This window comes from Oncorhynchus mykiss, chromosome 5, assembly GCF_013265735.2.
Source record: "Oncorhynchus mykiss isolate Arlee chromosome 5, USDA_OmykA_1.1, whole genome shotgun sequence".
In the NCBI taxonomy this organism is placed as follows: Eukaryota; Metazoa; Chordata; class Actinopteri; order Salmoniformes; family Salmonidae; genus Oncorhynchus; species Oncorhynchus mykiss.
This window is the reverse complement of record NC_048569.1, coordinates 57,075,682-57,098,380: the sequence shown is the minus strand read 5'-3', so window position 1 is coordinate 57,098,380 and position 22,699 is coordinate 57,075,682. Positions and strand designations below refer to the sequence as shown.

General features: G+C 41.4%; 2 protein-coding genes across 2 annotated transcripts in view; one reads left to right on the top strand and one right to left on the bottom strand.

Moving 5' to 3' along the window:
- Positions 1 to 19,806, top strand: part of apc2 (APC regulator of WNT signaling pathway 2) — a 36,291-nt gene extending 16,485 nt beyond the window's left edge. Inside the window, exons 8-15 of the mRNA XM_021603466.2 lie at positions 7,188 to 7,256; positions 7,606 to 7,993; positions 8,114 to 8,212; positions 8,347 to 8,486; positions 8,605 to 8,682; positions 8,839 to 8,955; positions 9,090 to 9,304; positions 11,027 to 19,806. Of these exons, the coding sequence (XP_021459141.2) occupies positions 7,188 to 7,256; positions 7,606 to 7,993; positions 8,114 to 8,212; positions 8,347 to 8,486; positions 8,605 to 8,682; positions 8,839 to 8,955; positions 9,090 to 9,304; positions 11,027 to 16,622 (6,702 nt within the window). The 3' untranslated portion in view covers positions 16,623 to 19,806. The remainder of the gene's footprint in view (positions 1 to 7,187; positions 7,257 to 7,605; positions 7,994 to 8,113; positions 8,213 to 8,346; positions 8,487 to 8,604; positions 8,683 to 8,838; positions 8,956 to 9,089; positions 9,305 to 11,026) is intronic.
- Positions 19,807 to 20,093: 287 nt separating this feature from the next.
- On the bottom strand, positions 20,094 to 21,581 carry c5h19orf25 (chromosome 5 C19orf25 homolog). Its single transcript, XM_021603467.2, has 2 exons — positions 21,110 to 21,581; positions 20,094 to 20,558 (listed from the first exon to the last, which is right to left on the bottom strand). The coding sequence occupies exons 1-2, from the start codon at positions 21,255 to 21,257 to the stop codon at positions 20,374 to 20,376; spliced, it is 333 nt and encodes a 110-aa protein (XP_021459142.1). The 5' UTR covers positions 21,258 to 21,581; the 3' UTR covers positions 20,094 to 20,373.
- Positions 21,582 to 22,699: the final 1,118 nt, after the last annotated feature.

Below are 22,699 nucleotides of genomic sequence, written 5' to 3'. Positions count from 1 at the left end.
TTTCGGATTACAGACCAAATAGTCTCGTAGGCCAACGGAAATCCGTGACTTGCATTTCACATGCGACTCACATAGACCTTACACGCAGGCATATAAATAACCATAGACATATAATGAATAGACAATGAGACTATAATATAATGCCCTTATGTAACAGTAATGATTGCAATAGGCTTGGTAACCTCTCACTGGCTCAGATACCAGGAGATGCTAGGCTAGGCTAGGCGGCCACAAATGTAAGCATTTAACACTAGGAAAGCAGAGAGCGTCATATTGACTAAAAACAAATGTACTTTTTTTAATTGCTTTGCCATTTTTAAACGTATGCCCCCCCCCCCCCCCCCCCATGCTTGACTTTTTCTAAATAAGTCTATCTAACACACTATCGTTGTTCAAATCTTAATATCACAAACAGAATTTGTGTTAGCAGTTTAAAAAGAGGACACGTCTTTTTTTTTTCATGCCTATCAAACCTGTGAAGCTGATGATGACCCGTCGAAACTACACCTAACTATATCGAAACTAATTTCACACGCAACAATAGAGTTAGCCTAAAGACCAGATTAAATTGACAATAGTCTGATGGGTAAGAATATTATCAATTGTTAAAATATATATGAAGAATGTAATGAACCGTGCAGCTTGGAATTGACACAGAGGCAGGGAAATGAAACAGAGTGCCAAAAAGGATCTTTGCAAATGATCCTACAGTCGCAAGCAGGTAAGATGTTTTGATGTCTATATAGTAACAGAAAGAGCAGACAGTTAGAATGTTGATTTTCAAAAGACACGTCATTGGCCCGAAGGGGGTGTCCAACGAGGCCTGTTTAGTGTTAATCACTGGCACGGAGGCCAATCAAAGTAGATCCGGTTTGCATTAGACATCATCAAAGGAAACTTAAATAATAGCCTAGTAGTATGCTAATACACATAATACTAGGCCATAGCCTATATTGACTAAAACAGTGGTCACCAACCTTTTCTTAACCGAGGTCACTTTATGAGTCAAAATGCAAGCAGAGTGCAATTCTCTGCTGGGCGCGGAAGATGGAGTGTGCCTACAATGTATTGTTTGATATCAATTAAATTATAAATAGCCTATAGGGCCTAACTACAGGGCAGTTTTATCCCCCTCCCCCCCATTTAAAAAAATAATAAATAAATTACAGGCTATTTATGTTGACTGGAAATAAATATTGTTTCATGCATTTGCCTATTTTCATATATAGTATAATAAGAGATGTAGAGTCCCTTATATTTCAAAACTCGATTCTCAAGCTAGGCTATATGATAACACTGGTAATAGGTCAGTTGTTATAGCTAAGCTGTATGATAACACTGGTAATAGGTCAGTTGTTATAGCTAGGCTATATGATAACACCGGTAAAAGGTCAGTTGTTATAGCTAGGCTATATGATAACACTGGTAAAAGGTCAGTTGTTATAGCTAGGCTATATGATAACACTGGTAAAAGGTCAGTTGTTATAGCTAGGCTATATGATAACACTGGTAAAAGGTCAGTTGTTATAGCTAGGCTATATGATAACACTGGTAAAAGGTCAGTTGTTATAGCTAGGCTGTATGATAACACTGGTAATAGGTCAGTTGTTATAGCTAGGCTGTATGATAACACTGGTAATAGGTCAGTTGTTTTAGCTAGGCTGTATGATAACACTGGTAATAGGTCAGTTGTTATAGCCTATTACTTTGTGAGGCACATCGGAGCATAAGTTGAAATAACTTGTTTATTTAAAAAAAAAAAAATTATTATTTCACTGGACTGATGGTCATGTTTCAGCGGAGGGCGCGTTCCTGATTTCTGAAAGTGTTGCATAAAAACAGTGTTGTAGTGGTGATCAGTGTCTCTGAATGTACCAAAACTGTCTTTAAGGCCCTCCGATTAGAATAATGCAATCAGTGATTGATCTAGAGGGTGGAGACCCTTCATGGCTAAATCACTGATATCAAATAACTTGACAAATGCTCCAACCTTCTCGTCTATACACTGCCTCTTGAAAAAAATCTCATAGTGAGCTTCGTTTGGCCATTTTACTTGTTTACTTTACAAGTTGTCAATGTCTTTCGTTTTCCCAGCACCCCCTTACTGCTTGCTATGAATTCTATCTGACGGTGAATGCATGTTTAGGCCAGTGCTTGAGTTGGGTACCGGTACCGTTTATATTTAGGTGCAGGAACTCCTCAATTCTTTCGAGATAATATTCTTTAGGAGGTGCCGGTCCTCCGTTCCGGTGAGCTCATGCCCAAGTCAAGTAAAGACACATCATGTCCCGTTTAGAAGACTGACAGGTAAAGCATACAAATGAAATCAAAATGATTTATGTATATTAGCCAATCTTATTGGGTGGGCCTGGCTCCCCGTGTCTACGCCTGGAAAACCCACAAGCTGCTCCCGTTCATTTGATATTGATGAGCAACACCGATGAGATCATTTGGTTTTTGGTTGAAACTTGATAATTGTGAATTTGAAAACAGTGATTAACTGGTTACACCAAGTTTGGGAATTTCAGGTTTAAAACGAGTTCATATATTCTTCATATATTGATTCACATAATCAGTTATTTTACTTGAGGGGGTTCCACTTTGGGTTAATTAATTATGAACTAGTTTAAATAAATCATTGTAGACAATTCAATTGAGGCAATTTCATAATTGATCAGATTCAACCTGAACCTTTGGCCTAGAAAAACCGGGATAAACAAAAAGAGATCTGTTGGTTAACCAAAACAATATATTGTACATTTTATGAAGTGACCGTTTGATTGGGCCTTCGTACTATTTTGTTATCAATTCAAACTAAAAGTCTAATACAGAATCACCTGTTTTACATAAGTATAATATTTTATTAGTATTTACTGTACATGCCAATGATGTTTATTCCATCCTATATGGTTTTTATGGGGGGTTGATGCTTGAACATATGATTCTAATAAGGACAGTGCACTGTGACTGTTTACAGAATACCTATTATACAAGTAGGATCTAATCCTGTAGAGTGTGGAATGCTGTTATCCTGTAATATACTGAAAATCCACTTTTATATTAACCTTGAGCTGACTGAGCTTAGCTGCTGCACTGCGCAGCAGGCCCAGCCGCATCTCTCTCTCTCTCTCTCTCTCTCTCTATCCCTCTCACCTTGTGTCGCTCCCTGGCTATGCTCTCCAGTGCTGCCGTGCTGCTATGCAGAATGCAGGCTTTACCCCTCTTTAGCTCGGCTCCAATTGGTCGCTCCTCTCAGAAAGTATAGAGTTGCTTAGGGACTGCAAACTTGGCAAAGAAGGGAGGTGTGTTTCGGTTGTCTAAAACAATGTTACCTGGGTCCCAGACTGGCCCGTCTATGTGTCTGTGTTTCTGTCTGTGGGTGCTCTATAGGAGAATAGCAATGATCTCTATAGTGTCAGGATGCAGGGAGAAATAAATAAAAGGGGCTACAACAAAGATTTCTTAATGTCCAACAAGCTTTCTCTGCCCTTAACCTTGTTCTGAATACTTCCAAAACAAAGGTCATGTGGTTTGGTAAGAATGCCCCTCTCCCCACCGTGTGCCCCTCTCCCCACCATGTGATTACTACCTCTGAGGGTTTAGAGCTTTAGGTAGTCACCTCATTATAGTACTTAGGAGTATGGCTAGACAGTACACTGTCCTTCTCTCAGTACATATCAAAGCTGTAGGCTAAGGTAAAATCTAGACTTGGTTTCCTCTATCGTAATCGCTCCTCTTTCAAACTAACCCTGATTCAGATGACCAGCCTACCCATTCTAGATTACAGAGAAGTAATTTATAGATCGGCAGGTAAGGGTGCTCTCAAGCGGCCATCAGATTTGCCACCAATGCTCCTTATAGGACACATCACTGCACTCTATACTCCTCTGTAAACTGGTCATCTCTGTTTACCCATCGCAAGACCCACTGGTCGATGCTTATTTATAAAACTCTGAGGCCTCACTCCCTCCATCTGAGATACCTACTGCAGCCCTCATCCTCCACATACAACACTCATTCTGCCAGTCACATTCGGTTAAAGGTCCCCAAAGCACACACATCCCTGGGTCGCTCCTCTTTTCAGTTCGCTGCAGCTAGCGACTGGAACGAGCTGCAAAAAACACTCAAACTGGACAGTTTTATCTCAATCTCTTCATTCAAAGACTTAGACACTCTTACTGACAGTTTTGGCTGCTTCTTGTGATGTATTGTTGTCTCCACCTTGCCCTTTGTGCTGTTGTCTGTGCCCAATAATGTTGGTACCATGTTGTGCTTCTGCCATGTTGTTGTTGCTACCATATTGTTAGCATGGCAGCAACACAACATGACATGTTGTCGTCTTAGGTCTGTCTTTATGTAGTGCTGTGTTGTCTCTCTTGTCGTGATGTGTGTTTTGTCCTATATTTTTATTCCAGCCCTTGTCCCCGCAGGAGGGCTTTTGGTAGGCCGTCATTGTAACTGACTTGCCTATTTTTTTTATTTTTTATACAATAGACACATTGTTCCATGTTTTTCAGGGCTATTGTCATCCATCTTGTAGCAGACAGCAGGTTCCTGGTCAATACATTGTAAGCTATTGATTATGTATTTGAACTGCGACAATTAATGGGGTAAAAGCTACTGCAGATTCAATCCATCAAAACACAGACACATTTAGCATGGTTGTCTTGTTATTGGCGAGATAACACTTTATTGCTTACAACATGGAGGTATTCAGACAAGCATATGTCTATAGCCCTCCCCCTTTGTCTGAGAGTGAGTCTTTGGTGTGATCAGGCACAGGCTCTCTCACACACACACACGCACACACACACCCTGCAGCACCAAGGGTTACCATGGTGATGGGTTGGGAGGATAAAAGAGTGGATAGATATTCTCTGATGATTTGTGATGTAGCCAATTGGTATGTCGAATGTAAATGGAGTGTGGTCTGTATGCTTGGAGTGTGCAGCTGGTACCCGATGAAGAGTATGTCTGTCTGCAGGGCCAAGATATTATAGAGTTGAAATTAAATTAGCTGAAATTAAATGTATTTATACAGTGCCTTCAGAAAGTATTCACACCCCTTTGTCCACATTTTGTTGTTTTACAGCCTGAATATAAAATGGATTACATTGAGATTTTTTGTCTCTGGCCTGCACACAATGTTTTTGACATTTTTACAAATTAAAAATTAAAAGCTGAAATTGAGTCAATAAGTATTCAACCCCTTATTTAAGGCAAGCCTTAAGTTCAGGAGTAAAAATATGTTTAACAAGTCACAATACGTAGCATGGACTTTGTGCAATAAGTGTTTAACATGATTTTTTAAATCATTACCTCCTCTATGTACCCCACGCATACAATTCTCTGTAAGGTTCATTAGTCGAGCTGTAAAGGAGTGTGTAACTGGCTGCAGGGAAGTCAGGCGCAGGAGAGCAGAAATGGGAAGCACACGGAGCCCTTTATTGAGGCGAACAAAACACACACGGCGCAAACCAGCCTGGAGTACACATACATTTACATATAACAATTCCACACACAGACATGGGGGGAAACAGAGGGTTATATGCAAGACGAGTAATGAGGGAATGCAAACTAGGTGTGCGGGAAAACAAGACAAAACAAATGGAAAATGAAAGGTGGATTGGCAATGGCTAGAAGACCGGTGACGTCGACCACCGAACACCGCCCGAACAAGGAGAGGGACTGACCTCGGCGGAAGTCGTGACTCGAGCAGTGAATTTTAAACAGAGATTCAACCACAAAGACCAGTGAGGTTTTCCAATGATCGCAAAGAAAGCACCTAGAAAAAGCAGACATTGAATATCCATTTGAGCATGGTGAAGTTATTAATTACTCTTTGGATGGTGTATCAATACTTCCCGTCACTACAAAGATACAGGCGTCCTTCCTAACTCAGTTGCCAGAGAGGAAGAAAACAGATCAGGGATTTTAAAACAGTTATAGAGTTTAATATTGTAGTTACTCCACAATAAAAACCTAATTGACAAGAATGAAGCCTGTAAAGAGTAAAAAATATTCCAAAACATACATTCTGTTTGCAACAAGGCACTAAAGCAGCATTTCACAGACTTGTAATCGTTAAGTACTAGAATCTTTTTCAGGATAAAAAATTAATGAAATAGAAAATCTGGTGCAGTCTGCTTTCCACCAGACACTGGGAGATTAATTCACCTTTCAGTAGGACAATAACCAAAAACAAGGCCAAATCTACACTGGAGTGTCTTACTAAGAAGACAGTGACTGTTCCTGAGTGGCAGAGTTACAGTTTTGACTTAAATCTACTTGAAATTCTATGGCAAGACTTGAAAATGGTTGTCTAGTAATTTGACAAAGTTTGAAGAATTTTAGAGACTTACCCAGAAAGAATAACAGCCGTAATCCCTGCCAAATGTACTTCTACAAAGTATTAACTCAGGGTGTGAATCCTTATGTAAATAAGATATTTTTATTTTTATTTTTACATTTTAAATAAATGTTTAATTATGGGATATTGTGTGTAGATGGGTGAGAATTTAATCAATTTTAAATTCAAGTTGTAACATCAAAATGTGGAATAAGTCAAGGGGTATGAATAATTTTGGGAAGGCACTGTAGCTGTCTATTGACAATAACATCTCACTCTGGTTTTTGACGCTGACTCCTAAATACTTAGGATTGAACAGAAAATGTAGAACATTTGTTTATTAACTTGTATGAAATTCCAATGATCTACCAATGCCAGAAGCTGCATACATTTCTTATTTATTTAGGCCTACCTATCAGGTATAATTATATTTGTACAATAATTCATGAGATACTAGCTAACACACTGTGAATAAATAATGTATCAATCTTTCCATTCAAATGGCATTATTTCAAAATTAAGTCTGTTAGATCAAAGAAAACTACACAAATGGAAACTATAGAATAATTTAATTTAAACGATTTTGTTCTCATTTACATAACCTTTGGGATTGATCCATACATCTCTACGTAATTTAGAGATTTAGTCTGCAATTAATGACCAAATACATTTTCTCGAGGGCACTTGGGGACCGGCTTGATCGTGAAGACTGTTTTGAAAGTTCAAAGCAAACATGACTCTCATGCTGCAAAACAAGAAATAATGCACATTACTTGACCCTCATTGACATGAAGCATTTTAAAACCATGCCATTTCCTATCCCTTTCTGTATTTGCAGATCTCAAGCTGTGAAACAGAAAATGCGCTGTCTTCTTCTGCGATTGATGCACAAGGAGATGGAAGCAAAGTAAGGGCACCATTACATATTTAGTATGATGAATGCCAGTTCAGATCTACAATGCAGTTTACATTACTGGCTTTGCATTATCTAGATGAATATTTGTTTAGGTGGACAATAATGGTCCCATTGCCCTGCCATGTGTAGCAAAAGTGGAGCTTACATGCATATGATACTATCCATCCACCATTTTCCGATTCGTTGGTCATGCATGCCAATGTTATAATATCAAACATTCTTCTCAAGTCGTTGTTGTAAAATATTGTAGTAAAATACAAGTATTTAAAATACAAAAGTCAAAATGAAGGAGAATTAAATACGTACTCACCACGGCCATTTTGTATTTTATCTGGATTAGGTGGAGATGGTGTTCTGGCTGCTCTCCATGTTGGCCAACCGGGACAGGGAGGAGATGTCCCGCACTCTGCTGACCATGTCCAGCTCCCAAGACAGCTGCATCGCCATGCGCAAGTCAGGGTGTGTACCCCTGCTGGTGCAGATCCTTCACGACGGCCCAGGGGGCGCCGGAGAGGCGGATGGAAGTACAGGGTGCAGCCGGGAGGCCCGATCCAGAGCCAGCACTGCCCTGCACAACATAGTGTACTCCCAGCCAGACGAGGGCCAAGCCCGGCGGGAGATGAGGGTGCTGCACGTGCTGGAGCAGATCCGCTCGCACTGTGACAGCGGCTGGGACTGGATCGAGAGCCACGTGGGGAGGCCCTCCCCCGGAGGTACTACAACCACAGGTTAGTAGTGGAGAGAAGCAGGATTATTTTAGGCGATTAATGCCATCTCCTATAGCACACTGTGGATTATACTGTGAATGTGAATGTAATTCCAGCTGTACTTGTCTGTGTTGTATTCAGACATCCCTGAGACATTGGAGCCCCAGATCTGCCAGGCCATGTGTGCTGTCATGAAGCTCTCCTTTGAGGAGGAATACCGACAAGCCATGAATGAACTAGGTTAGTGAACAACATGTCATTGGGAAATATACTTCCAGCAAAGATGATAAAGCATAATCTTACTGACAAATATTATATGTGAATGAAGTGATTGTTCAGTTTGTGATGTGCATGGCTGGTGTGTCTCTGTTTAGGGGGGTTGCAGGTAGTCGCAGAGCTAATGCACTTGGACCAGGAGCTGTACGGAATGAAGAACGATCCCATCAATATGGCGCTTCGACGCTACGCAGGCATGGCGCTGACAAACCTCACGTTCGGAGATGTCGTCAACAAGGTAATGTATGATGAGAAAAGCATTTAAAAAACTGAGAGGGATACATATTTATCCCAATTCTTAAGAATATTTTTTTATTCAAGATAAATGACTCCTGTCTGACCTCTCTTTTACACAGGCCACTCTCTGCACAAAGAAAAGCTGCCTGCAGGCCATTGTTGCCCAACTTGCATCTGATAGTGAGGAACTACATCAGGTACAACATGGTTACTACTATCCTAACTACTTGAGAGTGTTTTATTTTTTGTCAACATTTCAGAACCACGAGACATTACTCTTTTCAGTTTCAGCGGTTTAAGTCAATGTTTCCAGTACCACATGGCTAAAGAGATATCTATTTTTCCCCTCACAGGTAGTGTCTAGTATTCTGAGAAATCTGTCATGGCGTGCAGACATCAACAGCAAGAGGGTCCTTAGGGACATAGGGAGTGTAACAGGATTGATAACCTGTGCTCTTCAAGCCACAAAAGTAAGATCACACCGAGATAATGTCATCGATGCATGGTGGCAATTGTAACCAAAGCAATAACCAAAGGAAACAATGGCAAAATATCTGCACAATTCTAATCTCTAATGCAATGTAAATGTAAAATCCCATTTTAGGAATCCACGTTGAAAAGCCTCCTCAGCGCTCTGTGGAACTTGTCAGCACACAGTCCTGAGAACAAGGTAGCCATTTGCTCAGTAGATGGGGCTCTGGGCTTCTTGGTCAGCACCCTCACCTACAGATGTCAGACCAACTCACTGGCAATCATCGAGAGTGGAGGTGGCATCCTGCGCAATGTTTCCAGTCTTGTGGCCACACGGGATGATTACAGGTATTTACTTGAATTGAATTCTACTGTATATCAGTGCAACAGTTTAATAATTATTGCCATTGCCATACAGTTGAAGTCGGAAGTTTACATACACCTTAGCCAAATACATTTAAACTCAGTTTTTCACAATTCCTGACATTTAATCCCAGTAAAAATTCCCTGTCTTAGGTCAGTTAGGATCACCACTTTATTTTAAGAATGTGAAATGTCAGAATAATAGTAGAGAGAATTATTTATTTTAGCTTTTATTTCTTTCATCACATTCCCAGTGAGTCAGAAGTTGACATACATTCAATTAGTATTGCATTGCCTTAAAATTGTTTAAAAACGTGGGTCAAACGTTTCGGGTAGCCTTCCAAAAGCTTCCCACAATAAGTTGGGTGAATTTTGGCCCATTCCTCCTGACAGAGCTGGTGTAACTGAGTCAGGATTGTAGGCCTCCTTGCTCGCACACGCTTTTTCAGTACTGCCCACACATTTTATTTTGGAGTGAGGTCAGAGCTTTGTGATGGCCACTCCAATACCTTGACTTTGTTGTCATTAAGCCATTATGCCACAACTTTGGAAGTATGATTGGGGTCATTGTCCATTTGGAAGACCCATTTGCGACCAAGCTTTAACTTCCTGACTGATGTCTTGAGATGTTGCTTCAATATACCCACATAATTTCCCTTCTTCATGATGCCATCTATTTTGTAAAGTGCATCAGTCCCTCCTGCAGCAAAGCACCCCCACAACATGACGCTGCCATCCCCGTGCTTCACGTTTGGGATGGTGTTCTTCGGATTGCAAGCCTCCCCCTTTTTCCTCCAAAGATAACGATGGTCATTATGGCCAAACAGTTCTATTTTTGTTTCATCAGACCAGAGTACATTTCTCCAAAAAGTACGATCTTTGTCCCCACATGCAGTTGCAAACCGTAGTCTTGCTTTTTTATGGCAGTGGCTTCTGCCTTGCTGAGCGGATTTTCAGGTTACGTCAATATAGGACTCGTTTTACTGTGGATGTAGTTACTTTTTTACCCGTTTCCTCCAGCACCTCCAGCTGTTGTTCTGGGGTTGATTTGCACTTTTCGCACCAAAGTACGTTCATCTCTAGGACACTGAACACGTCTCCTTCCTGAGTGGTATGACGGCTGCATGGTCCCATGGTGTTTATACTTGCGTACTGTTGTTTGTACAGATGAACATGGTACCTTCAGGCGTTTGGAAATTTCTCCCAAGGATGAACCAAACTTGTGGAGTTCTCCAAAAAAAATTCTGAGGTCTTGGCTGATTTCTTTTGATTTTCCCATGATGTCAAGCAAAAAGGCACTGAGTTTGAAGGTAGGCCTTGAAATACATCCACAGGTACACCTCCAATTGACTCAAATTATGTCAATTAGCCTATCAGAAGCTTCTAAAGCCATGACATCTTTTTCTGGAATTTTCCAAGCTGCTTAAAGGCACATTCTACTTAGTGTATGTAAACTTCTGACCCACTGGAATTGTGATACAGTGAAATAATCTGTCTGTAAACAATTGTTAGAAAATGTACTTGTGTCATGCACAAAGTAGATGTCCTAACCGACTTGCCAAAACTATAATTTGTTAACAAGACATTTGTGGAGTGGTTGGAAAATTAGTTTTAATGACTCCAACCTGAGTGTATGTAAACTTCCGACTTCAACTGTAAATAACCACAAAATTAATTCTAATACGTTTTTTCTCTCTTTCAATTCAGGCAAATCCTCAGGGACCACAACTGCCTCCAAACTCTGCTTCAGCACCTGCGCTCTCACAGCCTGACGATTGTGAGCAACGCTTGTGGGACCCTCTGGAACCTCTCTGCCCGCAGTCCCAAGGACCAGGAGCTGCTGTGGGACCTGGGAGCAGTCAGCATGCTGCGCAACCTCATCCACTCCAAGCACAAAATGATAGCCATGGGAAGTGCCGCAGCTTTACGGAACCTGCTCACAAATCGGCCCCTCAAGTATAAGGATGCTGCGGTCATATCCCCTGGTTCCTGCATGCCCTCGCTCTACATGAGGAAGCAGAAAGCACTGGAGGCTGAGCTAGATGCAAAGCACCTTGCTGAAACATTTGATTCCATTGAAAAACAAAGCAGCCCCAAGCATCCAAGCATTAACAAGCCGCTGCGGCATATCGAGAGCCTGGCAAAGGATTATGCATCTGACTCAGGCTGCTTTGATGATGATGAGGCCCCTAATGTCTCCAGTAGTCTGGATACAGGGAGTTTCTCCATGCTCTCCATGTTCCTGACCAATTCCAACTTTCTTCAAAACCAGCCTCGCAAGAAGGACAGTGAACCGGAGAGAGACGTGGAGCCACCACAGACAGAGGATAAGAGGCCCGCGCCTCCAGAAGACGAGGTGTCTGTTGCAGCAGGAAAATTAGCAAAAAAGATCACCAACACTGTGGCCAAGATTGATAAGCTTGTGGAGGACATTACCATGCATACATCTTCGGAGGACAGCTTCAGCCTTAGCTCAGAGGACCATTTTGCAGACTGGCCTTATGGATCAGATGAACTCCATGAGGCCCGGGCCAAGTCATGCTCCCCCTGCCGCCTCTCTGATACCAGCAACTTTGCACACAGAGAACGTCTAAACAGAGCCTATGCTCTCTTACATCTCAAAACCACCCATGCAAGTTTGTCCACTGACAGTCTCAACAGTGGCAGTACCAGTGATGGCTATTGTGGTAGCAAGGACCAGATTAGGCCCTCAGCGAGGTCAGCAACAGCTCAAATACGACCTAACAAGCTTGATCTTAAGGTTGCCCATCAAGAATATCTTAACATCAGAGCTCATGTTCTCAATGCGACAAGTCCGATTGATGTGCCAGAGAGAGATTCTGTGGACAACAAAGAGGTTCAATTGCTTGAAATAAATAGCACAGAAACCGAGAAGAGCCAAGAGCTGCCCCCACAAACACCAGCTAGTGCATCAACTAAACTCTCTTCTGATGTCAGCATGACTTCCATAAAGCTGTCCCCTTCCTACCAACATGTCCCTCTAATTCAAAGTGTCTCCAAGTTTGGTGTTGCAAAAAGTGCCATCAATGTGCAGGCAGCTCAAGCAATGAGGAGACAAGCCTGGGTCCCAACTGTGATGACTGGAGGGAGTTTAGCCAAGTTTTCTCCAATGAGCTCTGCTAGAAGTCCAACCATTGGCCCAATGGAGACACTGCAGAAGTATTCAGTGGAGAACACCCCAATCTGTTTCTCCCGTTGCAGTTCCCTGTCCTCCCTCTCCTCTGGTGATGGAGCTCTTGACGGACAGAGTCAAAGTGAAAATGAGTTGGAGAGTGACTCATCACTTGAGATCATTGAAATGGAAGATGGGGATCTGGTCAATAGGGAGGAGGAGAATGAGACTCTGGAGGATTTAAGTGATAGCCAACTGCTAGTCACTGATTCAAAAACCTGTCTGAGCATTGGGTCTGATCCTATTGAAATTCCCTGCCCCACCAAACGTGAAAAGGTGTTCCTCAGGGGTGTATCACCAGGCATACTTGAGGACAGATCACCTTCAAGTTCATCAGAGAATTACATCCATGAGACCCCACTTGTGATGAGCCGTTGTAGCTCGGTCAGCTCACTGGGTAGCTTTGAGTCTCATTCAATTGCCAGCTCCATACTTAGTGATCCATGCAGCGGAATGATCAGTGGAACCATAAGTCCAAGTGATCTTCCTGACAGTCCAGGACAAACCATGCCCCCCAGTCGAAGCAAAACCCCATGCTTTGCTGAATCAAATGGACCAGAAACCCAAAATGCGGGGACAGCAGGGCAGTGGGAAAGCAGCTTGCGCAAGTTCATGGAAGTTGCAGACTTTAAGGAAAGGATCAACTTACCTCCAGATTTGGACACCATGATCTATTTTACAGTAGAAAAACCCACAGAGAACTTTTCATGTGCCTCCAGCTTGAGTGCTCTACCTCTTCATGAGCACTACATTCAGAAGGATGTGGAACTGAAATTGACTCCCTTACTCCACCAAAAGGACAACAATCCATCATTCCCAAGGGCTCATGGAGATAGAGATGACAATGAGCATCCTTCTTTTATGGACCAAGGGGAGAGATATAGTGAGGGCAATTCAGATGATGATATAGAAATTCTCAAAGAATGCATCAATTCAGCAATGCCCTCCAAGTTCAGGAAAGTAATGCCCTCCTTGATCTCCACCTTACCCACCCATGTTCTAAACTCACAAACCCGAAAACCTATACCTGTTTATATGATGGTTCCTAGCAATGCCAATCAAATGTGCTCAGGGAGAAGGATTGTGATGCAACAAAAGGACTTATATCTTGATGATTCATCATACACGGATTCTGCCGAGGGCACCCCTGTCAACTTTTCCAGCACGACATCGTTAAGTGACGAAACACTTCAGTACCCAGTGAGGGACAAGGGGGCAAAAGATTGGAGGGTTAGAAGTATGAACAAACAGGAATTGTTGGATCAAGAGGCAAAGAGAATTGAAGACCTTCGGGTTTTCTCGCACTTCCACAAACCCACTAAAATTACCAGTCAGCCTGACATACCAGTCAATCAAATGAGCAGGTCAATCAAACATGTCATTCCCACTCAAAGAGTACTGATGCAGAGCAAAGAAGTTGCTGATAGAGTGGCTAATCAGAGAAACCGTGATCAATCACCCAATCAACAAAGACAAAAGCAGGGACAGGTCCTGACAAGGAAACTGGATCTACCTATCATAAAGCAAAACACAGAAGGGAACCAAAATCAGAGAGCACTAGAGAGAAATAAGGCTTTTCAGTCCATGCCCCATCCAACACCTACAGGGGAAGCCATTTACTGCTTGAATGATGACCAGACAGACAAAGAGGAGGGAGTGATGAAAAGGACAGGGAGAAAACAGATGAGAGAGTCCAGCAGAAACACTCTCTCCCGAAGTATGACTAATATTGGTCGGATTGACAATTCCCAGACAAGACCCAAAGGCTTCAATAGGATCAAGCACAAACTAATCATGGAGGAAACACCCCCATGTTACTCTCTTAGTTCATCTCTTAGCTCTTTGAGTGATGCAGAATTTGAGGAACACCAATCAAAATCCCAGCAAGTATGGGTGAAAAACAAACACAACAAGATATCTAACCAGGTCCAACAAACAAGACCAATGCACATCCACAATCAGTATGAGGAACAAAGCTCACCAAGCTCAGTCAGTATGGATTCAGAGGATGATCTTCTGCAAAAATGCATAACATCTGCAATGCCCAAGCAGAGGAAGAAGCTATCTGCAAGAAAGAAAGCAGAGAAGAAGCAGAAACAAAGAAACGACATGCAGAAAGTGTCCGGTGGATGGAACAACGACCAAGACTTTGACAGTGATGATATAGCATCTGATAAAGACTCAGACCTCAACAGTGTTGAATGGAGAGTAATACAAGAAGGAGCTAATTCTGTTGTCACAAGGTTACAAGCATCAAAGTCTCAAGAACATTCCTCTGAAGAGACTGAATCTGTCCTCTCATTCATGTCTGGATCTAGCTTTACGCCTAAAGAAAAGAAGATCTTTAAAGACAAAAAAGCAAACAAACCACTGGACTTTAACCAACGTAAACCAGTTCCAAATCTACCAGTCGTCTTCAGAGGTAGAACAGTGACATACACGCCTAAGAAAGAGACAAATCTTTCGCAAAGGCCGCCTCCTAATAAAGAATCCCCCAAAACAGATGCTCCAAAGAATCCAAACCTTGCTCAACAGAGGTCAAAGAGTCTCCACCGTTTGGGACAACCCCTGGACTCCACACAGTGGTGTTTGCCGAAAAGAAGCTCAACCCCACCTCCGAGGATACCAAAGAGCTCATCCTCTGGATCATCTCAAAGCTCTACTCCATCGAGACAGTCACAGAAGAAAATAATCTCGCCCTCACAAACAAGTAAACCTGTTCCCCAAAAAGATAACACACCAGCAGGTAGTCCACCTGAAAGGAAGGGACGTTCCACTGTTCCTTCAAATCAGAGCCCAATACCTCCAGGACACAAAACACAGAAGTCACCCGTCCGAATACCCTTCATGCAGAATGCAGCAAGACAGTCCAGAACTCTATCGCCATTGGTAACCAACCAACCCACAAGTATCAGCAGACAAAACAGTCAGGTGTCTGGAAAAATAATCCCTCCAGCCAATCGTTTTGACTTAGTCCGCATGCCATCTACCCATTCAAGCAGCAGCGAGTCTGACCGCAATGGGTTCCTGAGGCAATTGACATTTATCAAGGAATCAAAGACAAGGATGAGACGTGACATTTCGTCCTCACGCTCTGTGCCTACCTCGCAGCACGCATCGCCCAGAAAAGCAATTCCAGGTGCTCCTGCAGTCTTCCTATGCTCATCTCGATGCCAAGAGCTAAAGGCAGTTGCTCAGGGACCAAGAAGAATGCAAGGAAAGGGCCCAGGGCAAAGGCAAGAGCCAAGGCAGGAGCAGGGGCTTCAAAGGCAGACTGTGACTCTGTCCAGAGCCTGCTCTAGTGACCGAGACCTCTCAACGAGGTGTCCAGCCAGGAGAACCAGCTCAGAGAGTCCCTGCAGGGTGCCTCCGAGAAACGTCTCCGCAACCAAGCAACAAGCAAGAGACAACATCAAGCGCCATTCCTCATCGCCCAGCATAAACATACTAAGCAGAGTAACCAGCCGCTCCTCCCTCCGCTCCTCGTCCTCCGACTCAAGTGGGCGAGCCAAGAGTGAGGACGATACAAAGAAGAAGCAGCAGAGAACTGGATCACACCTCAATGACAGAGTCACCTGGAGGAGGATTCGGGATGAGGATGTGCCTCAAATCTTGAAGAGCACTCTGCCATCTACTGCATTGCCTCTGTTGCCTGTTCCTGAAGGGCCAAAACCAAAACCACCGGCACTGCCAAGGAAACTGCCAACCATTTTACTAAAGTCAAGAAAGACGAGCGACGCTACAGTCCAAACAGAGGATTTCTTGTCCAACAAGACCAACTCAAGCACCTCTCCAACTGTTGAGACAGCTTCAATCATCTCAGAGGAAGCAGCAAGACTAGCCCTCCTTAGAAAGATCAGCATTGGCTCCGGCCAAGATGGAGACTCTGATGGATCCCTAAAGAGTTACAGCACAGCATCCTCTGGAAACGCTCACTCTGTGGAAACTCACACAGGCGGCGTCGGCCATTTCCGTCAGAGCTCCCCCAGCAAGGCAGTTCGGGTCACCCCATTCAACTACATACCCAGCCCCATGGCCTGCTGCCTGCAAGATGCACAGAGCCAAGCAACAACAATCAATGAGAAGTCATGTGAAAAATCTGAAGCCTAGTACCTACTACGTAGTACCGTATGTAATTCTGTACAATTGAGATGAGAAAAATCCTACTGTGTTCCTGATTGAAACTAACACAAATACTTGTGTATGTCAATCCTTTTACCTCGGGTATTGAACCTTCTTTTTCCTCACTCCATCAGAAACATGTCTTCAAAAAAGAACACTCGTCATTTCAAATCATCTGATCCCACATGTCATTCATACAAGTTGGATGTATGCATTAAGACAGGACTTCATTGGATAGAATAACACTATCCTATATTTAGAGAGGAGTTACCTAATCTCGTACAAAATGCACATTTTTGTACTTTTTGTATTTGTATATAAACCATTGCTTGTTAGAAGATTAGTGGAGACATGACAACATAGGGAAAAAAAATACAATTGTCTGTGGATTTCAAGACATACAGCACCATCATCAAAATGAAGGAACAACCATTATTGAAAAACAATATGCAAATCATTGAGTGAAAACCCAGCTGGAAGACTTGTGTGTTTTTGAAAAGGTACTACTGTAGCTCCAAACTCATTTGAAAAAGACTGTTGAAATACATCAAAATATGGACATAATATTATGTAAAGTATTTACTATGTACCCACATGTTACTGCTTTGCCTTCGCCACACTATTTACTACTGAGGATACCACACTGTTAGCCTTCACTTTAGAACCACTGCAGGAATTATTATTGCCAATAGTTAACGTTAAATAATCAGCACTGCTGGAACACTATGTTAACTGTATTCTGTTTTAGAAGCGGTATTGTAAATGCATGCAGACCAATGTTCCCTCTACACTGAGCGCATGCGCAGCCGTGTACCTCCTCCAGGACTGCCACGCAGAAAAAAAGCCAGATGGCTCAGAGATTCAAGAGTTTGAACTTCACTGAGTTCACATTATATATAGCAAAATTTTCTGTGATCGAATCAACATTATATCAGGCCATGTTTAATGCAACAAAACAAAACAAATCCATCTTTGCAAGATTTAGTCGGTTATTTTGTTGTAGGCAGAGCGCAACGGAGAAGAATTCTATTTGCGGGTGTAGCCCACGATCTGAATGCAAGTGAATGCGCTTTTCAGATCAGAGCCGCGCGTGTGGACATTTGTTGATATTCTTTGCTAGATAGCGAGTTATTAGCCCAGTTATAGATAAGTATAGGTCAGCAATGGAGAGTTACTGCTTCATACAATAGCACAAAACGTGTTGGATACATTTCAAGCTCGTTGAAAAGCCAGTCAGGTAAAAAGCTTGTGTCTTAATTAAAGGGGCAGTGTTGTGTTTTGAGACAGGCGTGAATATGCACATAAACCAATAGGAAGAGGGGTAGCCTACATTGTCTAATTCGCTGTATGGTAATAATAATTAATTGAATTTTGTAAAGTGGTTTATTGCATCATATAATACTATACAATGCTATTTGTTTTACCCATGGTTACAGAATAAGTAAAAAAAAAAAAAAATGAATTAATGTCAAGCCCTTCATAAAAACGTTTTTAAAAGACTCATGCAATGTAGGCCTGCATTGAACACCACATATAGGCTACTGTAGGCTATTTCATAGAAATCAAAAGCTATTTCTATGTGAATGTTATGGGATTTGCGCCATTCGTTTCCTTGGTAGGCCTACATTATGCTCAAATAGCCACAATAGCCTATTGGTTACTGTCTAAAACTGTAAACACACGCCGGAAGCTGGACAAAATTCTCACAACATTCAAGTTTCCGTTCACAAGACCTCAAATTTGATTTGCGCAGCGCACCAAAACAATTGAGGGAACATTGGTGCAGACATGCAGTAGAACTCTGTAAGCTTCCCAGTGAGCAAAAACAACTATGTGTTGCTCCTTACAGCATGCTAAATACACCTGTATTACACCTGTTAATATTGTAGATGTTGAACTAAAATGAACTTCTCCTCAGTGGCATTCTTCCTTATTTAAAAAGACCAACATAAAATAACCAGCCATGGAAACAAACATGCATTTCTTGTCCATCTCCATTCTGGATCAAGTGGCAGTGAGAATATGCCATGCTCATTGATTCTAATTGTAGATGAACAGTCTGAATGACTGTATTTCAACATAATAGCTGTAAATGCCTTTGTCTATTGAATGCTATGACATATGTGTTCGCCTCTAGAATCACTTAAAGTAATCAGAGAGCAGGTACTGTACAATATGGTGTGATGGTGGATGATGGTCGTTAAGAAACAACTGTTGGGTTCTACACAAGAGTACACATACAGAAATTATTCTGTAGAAATATTTACAGAAAGGTGTTAATATCCGCTTAAACGTCTTGCTGTCAGTAGTGATAGGTCAACGAACTCAAGCATAAAGACCTTAGAAATAAAAATGCATATTCTCTGTAGTTGTAACATCACCTGTTCATATGTTCTCTTAAGAGATGTAACCAAGACAATTCGATTGAGAGAAGTGCTTGACAGAAATGAAACTAATCTGGCGTGATTTCCATGGAATTTAAGAGCTGTTTATTCTCATTTAATGTACAATGTTAAATTGAGTCAGGTAACATTTCCAAAGCATTTGAGTAATACAATTAACCAAGCCCCTTTGTCACAATTGCCATTGATAATGTATAAACAGCCCTTAAAGACTAGTAGTGACAATGGAGTACATAGGAAAGTTGTCAAAGATCAAGACAGTATTCTTGAAATCTTTTGTAAAGGTTCTTACAACGGAAATGTTGTATAATGTATGTTACGAATCAGATTAAAAGATCCAAGGTTGTACACCATGAACGTCATAGACCTTGTTTATACCTGGCATTAAATTACATAAAGTTAGATTCAATGCTTGAAAGCACCGGAAAGATTTGTGAACGAGTCTAGTGAAAATCCCCTCCCAAGGTGGAATAGAAAGCCGATTTGGATCAGCCATGACTCGGAACTGGAATACTGTATTAGCAATTAGGTATCCTGTGAGATCAGTGTCATTTTGATATTACTCACTTTGCTTCAACTAGGATAGGCTAAATTAAGTTGGGCCATGGGGTGAAAGGAAAGAAGGATTATAGCAGATCAGATATGGGGTAGAAGAAATCTCATGCCATGTATAAACAGGGCCACAGGCAAATGGTACCATGTGATATAGGCCAAGGAATGAAAGTCATCATTATACATTTTCTCATCAAATAAATTGTGGATGTGTATCATTTTCCTGGCTGACTTAAAGCTTAATTTGACTTTTTCTTGAATATATCAAAGCAATATAATATGAGCTTTCAATTATAATCGACTAAACATGCATTCATGCCAATGAAACGTGGACATAGACTGACAGTTTTCTGAGCTAATTAAGAAACATATATACTCTACACTGACATGTACTTGATCATTGCATTAACTACATAAGGACCTTTAAGTTAAAATATAACATTCATATGAGCCGTAGCCTGACTCCTGCACATGTCAGTGTTATTGAACATTAAAAACCAAGTTATATTTGTTCACAAATAATTATTTTATTAATTGTCATTACAGAACATGTAGACAACGAATTTGCTTTAACATTTCGTGAAAAGTCACACCAATTTATGGAGACACATTTAAACACCAATGAGTCGGAACAACAATCTGTTGTGTCCAATTTCTATTTTCTGCTATGAGACCCTCTGCGAGATTGAGGTGGCATGACTCAAGGAAGCCAAGTTAATTCCTGATGAATCTGTTTAAGCTGAGGTAATGTGCTCCCTCAGCCCTGAGGTGTGAGGGAAGACTGGTCAGAGGGCTCTCCCTTTGACCTCGGCCACACTCTTCTCCAACTGCTCTTTGGCCACCCACAGTTCCTCCCTCTGCTGCACAAGTTCACCTCTAACCTCCTGAAGCCGCTCGTTCATCTCCAAGTACCTGCGGCTCTGAAGGTACTTTGTCTCTGCTTCATTGTCTGAGGACCCCCTCTTGGTATCTGTGGAAAGGGACAACATCCAGTTTAGTTCTACAGGTTTGTTATCATATAAGCTATCTAATCAAGAAGATAATTTGCTGAAAGCTCAACATTACATTAGGTGAAATAAAGTGAAAGTGTCTGTTTGAATTCACAGTAATAAGGCAGGCTACCATGGCAATGAACAGGATACTTAGACTCAGCGATATGATGTAGATGCAGAAAGTAAACAGTCGGTAAATTTCCGAAACAACTGTGAAGCACGAGGTTCAACCTTTCCTCGCAGTTTTGGTGCTACTCGTGGCAACGTAATTTCGCCGAGCCTACCTTTAATGACTTGCCATCTGTTTGACTGATGAACTGGGGTGTTTTCATTAGTAGGATTCTTTACCGTTTAGGAACTAACCGGAAGCAAACGAAACGGGAAGTGACCTAACCGAATTTGTCCTATTGAAACTCGTTTTTGTTGCAAAACGATTTACGTTTGGAGTAAACTGTTTCCATTGTAAAATATTTTGCAACGGAATCAGACGAATGAATACAACCCGGATTCATAGGCGCATAGTGCGTACCTTGGTTGCCATCTTCCAGGACGTTGAAGACTGGATCATTCGAAAAGGCTCTGTTGATGTCCTCAAGAATTTGCTCCACAGTGGGCGGATCTGGTCGACTTGGAAGTACCACTCGCTTCTTATTTTTGGCACCCATGCTGATATTCATTCTGCAGAGCGTACTATATGGAATAACGATACCGTGGAATATTATGTCTATACATGTAGCTACGAAACAGTTTGCATCAGAGTCCTGTTGTCTGATTTCCTAAGCAAGCCAATGGTGTTGCGGGGTCTTCTAAACGTACCACTTCTCTGTTGGTAGCTTAACTGAATACTTTCTACGGTGCAATTTCACCAAGCTGTCGGGCAAACGTCGCTAACTCTACATACAACATAACTTGAAACAATATTCATAGCTAGCTACAAAGGTAGAGGCTAAACAGATTGTGCGTGAAGCTGAAGTTAACACGTCATTCGTGTGAGACGGACACGTCATTGCTCATATATATATATATATAATTATATATTTATTAATATATAATTATTTTATTTTTTTCGCTGTATTTTTAATCCTATGTTTTTATCAAGAAAATGTTTAATTCATAATAATAATACATTCAATTGTATATATTGCCCTCGTGCAAATTAGAAGCCATCTTTTATTGGGGTTGAACCAATGATGACGACTAGAGAGCACTTTCCTCTAAAATGCTTTTGCCGAGTTCAGGCGCCAGTCGGAACTAGGAAATGTCGGACATTTCCGAATTTCTAGTTCTGACAAGCAGATGCCGCGTTCAAAACTCTCGTACTGCCGACTTCATTGCGGTCAAAACAACTGGGAACTCAGAAAGAAACAAGCTCCGACTGGAAAACATCGATTTGAACGGTCTTTCAACTCGGGAACTCGGGCTCTTTCTAGAGCTCATTTTATTTTATATAATGTAGAATACTCTGTATACATACAAGTACACATATAGACAATGATAACATGCTAGGGGGTACAACAAATGACAGATTATACAAAGACCTTAAAACAATCAATATGTGTGCTTCTTTTAACAACTTTCTTATTAGAAGAATGTGGAATGGTCTTAATTGTACTGCTCGAATTCCTTATAGAAAACACGGAGGTGTTTTTTTTATTAGTGAATTTACATTTATGAATATGACATTTTTCCATTAGCACAATTATAATTGAGGTAAAATTGTTTTTATCTTTATTATCGTTAAGGAAACCGAGCAGCACATTCTCCCATAACAAACAAAAGTCATCAAGAATATTAACAATTATAAAACTGAATATCTTTCCATTATTGTTTTACATGTAGACAATGCCAAAGTAAATGTGAAACTGTTTCTGGATGCTCAAAACAAAAGTACAATCAATGTTAATGTCTTGTTTTGAGTTTCTTCAGGTAATGATTCGCAGGGTAATACTTATGGATCATTCTGAAAGAGACCTCTTTGACCCTGTTAACGAGCAAGTATTTGTGTGGTAATAACCAGACTTTTTTCCAACAGATATTAGTGACCAATGTATTCCAGTAACTTGTGACATAAGGAATGAAGACAATATCCCTTTGAAATAAAGCACGTATAGATCTGTTG